The 7,270-nt window shown below is 45.4% G+C and overlaps 1 protein-coding gene across 1 annotated transcript; it reads left to right on the forward strand.

Annotated features, from left to right (window-relative positions):
• Nucleotides 1–142: 142 nt before the first annotated feature.
• On the forward strand, nucleotides 143–6,873 carry PEX13 (peroxisomal biogenesis factor 13). Its single transcript, XM_084201721.1, has 4 exons — nucleotides 143–286; nucleotides 2,234–2,931; nucleotides 3,377–3,502; nucleotides 3,740–6,873. The coding sequence occupies exons 1-4, from the start codon at nucleotides 219–221 to the stop codon at nucleotides 4,036–4,038; spliced, it is 1,191 nt and encodes a 396-aa protein (XP_084057847.1). The 5' UTR covers nucleotides 143–218; the 3' UTR covers nucleotides 4,039–6,873.
• The last annotated feature ends 397 nt before the right edge of the window (nucleotides 6,874–7,270 follow it).

A 7,270-nucleotide genomic window follows, 5' to 3' on the forward strand; every position in this document is an offset into this window, starting at 1 on the left:
GCGGAGCCGGCACAGGCCCGCTCAGCAGAGCGGCAGAGCGCATCGCTCGACCGGCGCGGAGGGGCGCCGCGCCCGCAGGGCGGCTGGCGGAGTAGCTCGGCGCTCCCGCGTGGCGCCTGCCGGTGGGCGGGGCCGAGCGAGGCCGAGCCCGAACCGAGCGGGGCCGAAGCGGAGCCGAGCGGGGCCGAAGAGGAGCCGAGCGGGGCTGAGGGGGCGCGATGGCGGCGACGCCGCCGCCCAAGCCCTGGGAGTCGCGGCGGCTGCCGGGCACTGCGACCGCCTTCCAGTGAGTGCGGGCGTCCCTCCCCGGGTGTCCCCGCCGCGGAGGCCGTGGCGGTTCGCCCCCTCGGGCCGGCCGGGCCCGCTCCCCTGGGGCGGGCTCAAAGGTCGGGCCCGGCCGGGGCTGCGCCGCGCCGTGAGGGGCTTGTGCCGGGCGGCGAGGAGCGGGCTCGGCGTGAGGGGCTTCGAGCTCAAACCCCGCTGGGGCAGAGGGGAGCTGCGTGTGCGGTGTGGGGAGGGGAAAGCCGTGTTGTCATCGAAGGGTAGAGTGAGTTCACAGTCCATTCCTGGGAGGATTAAAAGTCCTTTCCTGGGGGCACTCGCCGCCCTTTCCTGGCGGCATTCGCAGTCCTTTCCTGGGGCTGTGCAGCTCTGTGAGCTCCCGAGCCTCTGCAGGCCGGGGGGAGCTGCGTGTCAGCCCCAGGAGTTGGAAGAGATCCCTGTGTGTTGTCAGTCCCGTGTGTGTGTTCCCGGCTTCTGGGAGCTCTCCCGGAAAACCCAACCTGCTTGTGGAGAAGGATGCGCAGAAAGGGCTTGTGAACTCCTTCTTTTTTATGGGAAGCCAAGGAAGGCTCGCTCGGTGGCTGAATACTCGTTTTTCTCTTGGTGCTGGTGATTGCAGTTGGAGAAGCTGAAACTGGGCAAAAGGTTGGCGCAGCCGTAAACATTGAGCAGAAACTTCGCCGTGCTCTCTGCAGCTTGCTGAGCCAGCAGTTTGGTAGTGTTGGTTTTTCATTCTGGGTTTATTTACCCCATTTTAAACGGCTTCAAGCAGCTTTGAAGTGGGCTGTCCCAAGTTGTGTAAAGGACAGAGGACTGTAGTGTGATTTACTGAGTTATAGTAGCTCTGTTTGCTGGGGTAATAACTTATATTCCCTCCTGTTCTCGACTGCTGAGAGAGTTACAGTCTGTGACGGAAAAAGCAGCCCTGTAAAGATACAAATATTATTCATTGCTGTGGAAACCTGTAAGTTTTGCTGAGAGGAAGCTGTTCCCTACCTTGTATGGAAATAGTAAAGCAAGCAGCAGCAGCTCCATACCAATTCCAGTTTGACTTCCCTCTTTTTTTTTCTGGACTGCAGAAGTGGAAGTTGTGGGTCAGGGCAGTAAGCATGGGGAATAAAATGTTTGACTTTTAGGCTGCTAACATGTGAATGAAACACATATATTTTTATTGAACTGGCAGAAGTTGGGCAAAAAGCTCCTTGACAGAATTCAAATGCCAGTCAAGTACTTCCAGAGTTTTATTCCAAAGGGCACTGATAAAATGATTTAAACTTATGAGCATGCAAAGGAGAAGAAAAATTACTAAATTAAGACCTCTCTCTGCCAACACTTCTCAGTAGTAGATTTAACCCCTTGACAATCTGCGCACAGGTAATCAGGTAGTTTGGGTAGAGAGGGAAATTGGGGACCCCAAAGCCCTTGCACATATTGTTGCATAATTGCTTGGGTTCCCAGTTAGGTCATGCCATCCTTTAAGAGTGGATTCAGAGGAGCTCTCAAGCTTTCTTCCTGCTGTATCATTAGCTCATTGTGGAGAAGAGCTGGGAACAAGGGTTGGAAATGAAACTTTCAGATTGGAAAGTTCATAAAAGTTTGTGTTAGGGGCTTTCATGTGCAGAAGAATGACGTGGGTGTTAGAGCAGCAGGTGTGATGGCTCTGGGTTGTGTACTTCATGGGTTGGAACATTAAATGCACAATAAGTAATGTTTACATTCCAGTTCCATGTTTACACTGGATAACTGATTTTGGGGGATTTATCCCCCTGAAGGATCTGTGTTTCCTGTCCAGATCTTTTACTTCCAGCAAACACTGGAACTGTTCAACGTACTGAATGTTGGGCTCCCAGGTTCCCTGTCCCCGCACTGCTGAAACTCTCTGGTGTTTGGAGTTAGTGGAAAGGAAAACCTAAACTCTGGGTGCTGATCTTGGTTTCCTGAATTTGTTTAGGTCTGCTGACTTGGGTGACAACCTGCTGAGCAGGCCCGGCCAGCCCACGGTGGCACGAATCCCCCCGCCCATTTTGCCGAGACCATCCCAGCAGACGGCGAGCAGCAGCCTGAGCGCTTTCAGGCCAGCCTACAGCAGCTCCTTTTCCCCAGGCTATGGCTCCTATGGCACCTCATTCTATGGCAGCTACAGTCCCTACAGCTATGGCTACGGGGGGCTGGGCTATAACCGCTTCTGTGCCGAGAGCATTCCCCCCAGCAGGTTTGTGCAGCAGGCCGAGGAGAGCAGCAGAGGCGCCTTCCAGTCCATCGAGAGCATCGTGCACGCCTTCGCCTCCGTCAGCATGATGATGGATGCCACCTTCTCCGCTGTCTACAACAGCTTCAGGGCCGTGCTGGATGTGGCCAACCACTTCTCCCGCCTCAAAATCCACTTCACCAAGGTGTTCTCAGCTTTTGCTCTAGTGAGAACTATAAGGTACCTCTACCAGCGCCTGCAGCGCCTGCTGGGTCTGCGGCAGAGCTGCGACAACGAGGATCTGTGGGCTGAGAGTGAGGGCAAAGTCGCTCGTGCTGGCCTTGAAGACAAGGTGGCCAACTCTGCGAAATCCTGGCCCATTTTCTTGTTCTTTGCTGTTATATTGGGAGGCCCTTACCTGATTTGGAAGCTGCTTTCTACATACAGTGAGGAAGAAACAGGTAAAGATGACCTGCAGCACCAGAGAAGTGCAGTGTGTATTGTTCCTTTTATTGTTGCCTGTATAGTGATTAGTCTCATACTACAGCAACAGTAATTAATAGATGCTGGGGCACAGTTCTGAATTTTAGGCATGTGATGCAAGTGACAGCCTGCTTAAGTAACCTGCTGTTAAGATGTGGTTTCCTGCTGAAGCTTTCTGTGATTCCAGAATCATGTTTCCTCTCACCTTCTGGCTCCTTCCTATTAGATGTGGTAGTTTGGGTTGGGTGGGACGAGTGTTGGTTGGATTTGCTCCCAAATCTTGCTTTTCACGTTACTTCTGTCACTTCTCTATTGGAAAAGTTTTAGCAAGGAAGCTGAAGTGTTTTCTTCATTTTCCTTTGAAAAACACGCCAAACTTTGTAACTCAAAGCAGATAAACTTGTGGTTTTTGTTTGAAAACAGTGTCTAGTAACTGGGCGAGTGGAGAAGATGACCATGTAGTTGGAAGAGCAGAATATGATTTCAGTGCTCTCTCAGAAGAAGAAATTTCTTTCCGTGCTGGTGACATGCTAAGATTAGCACCCAAAGGTAAACTTTTGATTTTCTGTTTATTTTATCATCACATGTGAAGGAAGTTATAGTGCAAGAGTCTGAAAATGGAAACAAAAAAGCCCCCAAACGACCTTATTTGACCAAATTCCTCATCCACACTGACTTTTACTCCCCGTGAAGCAATTATTGCATTCTAATAAAACTTCCAGAGTAGATTTGTTCAGTTCTGTTGGATTGTCCTGTGCCTTGATGCGTTTGCATTCTCTTCTTCAGAACAACAACCCAAGATCCGTGGTTGGCTCCTGGCAAGTTACGATGGCCAAACAACAGGACTTGTGCCAGCTAATTACATCAAAATCCTGGGCAAAAGAAGAGGTAGGAGAACAGTGGACCTGGAAAGGATTGCAGAGCAGAGGCCAGCCTTTCCCAGCACAGCTGTCAGAGGAGCCCCTGCTGCAGTGACTTTGGAGGAGCAGGAGGCAGCTTTTGAAACTGTTTTTGCTGGAAGCAGCAAAGTTCCTGTGGCGTCATCGGACTCCGCTGTGGCTGGAGGAGAGAAGCAGGAGCTCTGATACACTTTGATCAACAAAGCATCTGAACTGTGCTTTATTGATACCACTTAGGGCTTGTTGAAAATCTGGTTTGTAGTGGAGCACTGGTGGGTCTGTACCAGTTTTTGCTGCTACTGGCTGGTGAAGGGATGAAGAAATGATTGCTCAAATTTGTGGTATTTATTTTTGACTCACCTAAGGCTGCACGTCAGTGATTCTATCCACCCACCTGGCAGTGACTCTGAGATCTTGAGATAGGAGAAGTGAGGCATTCATAAAAAAGCAAACAAAAGAAAAAAATAGGGACTGCCATTCTTGCTTAGGAGACAAATTAACACCCATTCTTCGTAGGAGTCTCAAGCCTCTTCAACAGATGTGCAAAGGGAAGATTGATTTCTGTAAGGTGCCCTCCAGAGCATCACCCTCAGAACCATAAAGGAGTAACAGCACGTTGTCTCCCCCTAAAAGGAGGGAGAGCTGCAGGAGATGCACACAATGGAATAGTTAGAAGGTTTAAGTTGCTTTTCATAAGTAGGGTTCATAAAGAACTTAGCTCTCAGGAAAAAAGGGACTTGGGAGGAAGGGAGGAGAAATAGAGTTTACAAAGTGAGAGCAGTGAGGCATCACCAGTAGTTCCAAGCAGTTTATTAAAAAGACATGTTTTGTTTATTAAAAGGACATTGGAATAAAGGATATTCTGCAGTCAGGCACTCATTAGTTGTTACTCCCTTAATAGCTTTGCATCACTTTTAGCCATTTGGTGATGTAGCCTGCTAGCTGCCTATCTATCAGCTACCATCTGCGTCTCAGCTTATTTCTGTCCTTTATTGATTTTATATGAGTGTCAAAAAATCTCTCCTGTGTTTTTGAGCAGTAGGAAAGCCTTGAATTGGGGGAAGCTGAAATTAATTGGAGCATCAAAGGAAAAGTAACATTTCTTGCTTAATTGTGTCAGTTAGAGAGGGTCTTGGAGTTGGACAAACTTTTCACGCTGCCTTTCAGGTGGTAAATTTTGCATCTGCCCATAAAATTTTAGGGCTCCAGTTTCTCAAAAGCCATAAAAATATTAAGACTGTTCAAAGTATTTTCTTCATAGGGGTGTTTGAGAATTCTGTCTTGAAATACTGTTTTGGTTTTTTGTTAAATGAAGCAAAGATAATTAAAACTCTTTTTTTTTTCCTTGTAGTATGGATGTATAACATGTTGAACTTCTGAAGGTTACATCAGTGGATTAAATAACTAAGTTTGTCTTAATCATTAAAATAGCTGTTTTATTTTCAAGTTTCTTGAAAATATAAGTAGGGCACAGGCCTTTTCTTAATTGATTGAGCAGTTTCAGTTTGACCATTCCTACAGGGATCTTCAACACCCATTATGTGTTAGCAAAGCTTTCAGTATTTATATTTTAATGGCATTTGTTGGCCTTGGTTCTTAGAAGCCTGTTCAACACAACAAAACTGAAAAAAGGAGCACAATTTTATTGAGGTAGAGTGGATGAAAAGACAAATATTATGCTGGAACCTCAATTTGAAAGTAATCTCTGAATGCCTGTTGTTAATAAATAGAACATGAATTTATGTGGTTGTGCTCAGGTATTGGGAGATGGTGATTAGAATAATTTATAGTAAATTGTTAGATTTTCAAGTGCAGATATAAAGGAAAAAATAGTTAAAGGGCAAATGAAAACCTTGAGGTTTAAAACAGAACATGTTCTCAAGACATTGCCCTGTGTACCAGAAAATTATCTGCATTTGAAAATTATATCTGTTGTTGAAATGAAAATAGAAAAAAAAATCTGAAATTTAAAATGCAGAGAAACAGAAGGGCGAGGGGTGTATCATGTGTACAGTTCTGTGTGCAGAGTGTGTCCCTGGAGGGAATTCATTTACTGTTCTGAGATGTAATTAATGGACTGTCAGCCTCTCCTGTCAGTGAAAGATTTCAATCAGAGGAAGGGTCTACAATACAAAATAAATAAACCCCAATTTTTTTTAAGAGCATCCATTCAGGTAGAATTTTTGGCTTTCTGGCTGTTTTAGTTTTTGGTTTTTTCTGTTTTCTGGCTCAGAACAAGTTTAGAAGAGAATGCCATGATGCTTGTTGGAATGTTTTAAGTCTTATTTTTAGAAAGATAAGTTTAACTTCACTTCCAGGTCATACTATTTTGACAGTTCTTTTAGTAGAAAGGTTATTCTTACCTGAGTTGTCTTTATATTTGTTTGACTTAGCCTACACTGTCATCATTGTATCTCCTAAATCTCAACAAGAATTTTGATCCTTTCAATCTTGCAATTACCTTAATTGGAAAAGGAGGCTCTGAGGAATTGAAGTCATTCATTTAACTCACAATTAATTGTATTGATTGCAGAAGGGTATTAAAGTTCATTGAAGTGAAATATACACCACAATTTACTGTCTGTTTCTGTCCACGTGGCAGGCTACAGAAAAAAGGCCTAAGTGAGCACTGAGTGGAAAGGAAGGCTGGTGGACAGGCTGCTCCAGACTTGCACAGCTTTAGGAAGGGGAGAAGACCAAAAGGAGCAGGTGTGGCTGCATCAGGAGAGCCTAGAAGAGGAGATCAGACAAGAGAGGTGGTTGACATACTGTTTAACCTAATCATTTAGGCAAGCAGCTCTTATTTTGACTTATAAGTTACCTTTATTTACTTAGAAGTTGCCTTATTTAACTTATAAGTTTATTTTACTCTTCTGAATTATTTATATACCTGTAGCAGAGCTAGAAGTCTGTAACAGAGCTTTGCCATCTGTTTATATAAGATATTAGTTTATTCTTGAATCTTACTGATACTGTTTAGTAGATCAACCATTTTCTGCTTGGATATGTGAGCTACTGACAAATGCCACTGCTGAGTGGTTCTCAGGGTGCAAACGGAGCACGGCATGCACAGGGTCAAAGCTTTGTTCAGCTTTCTGAAAAATCAATTTAAAATCCTCTGTTTGACTAGTAGAAATAAATTGGCCACTTTGCACAGGCTGAAAACTCTTCCTTGTGTGGAATTAGACTCCATCTGGGATATTCTTCTGACTTGGTGAAATTTGCTGCTGAGGTAAATAGAAAGCAAATGCAGTTTCTTACACATCTCTGTTGGCAATGAAAACCTTCCAGAAGAGGTGCAGACTTGGAAAGCAGCACAGGGATTTCTTGATAAACCAGTGTAGAAATGCTCTCGTGTGCAATCAGAGCAGAACTGCACTTGTTTTACAAAACATAACACAAGAAGTGATGTTCTCAT

The sequence above is a fragment of the Fringilla coelebs genome (assembly GCF_963513975.1).
Source record: "Fringilla coelebs genome assembly, chromosome: 3".
In the NCBI taxonomy this organism is placed as follows: domain Eukaryota; kingdom Metazoa; phylum Chordata; class Aves; order Passeriformes; family Fringillidae; genus Fringilla; species Fringilla coelebs.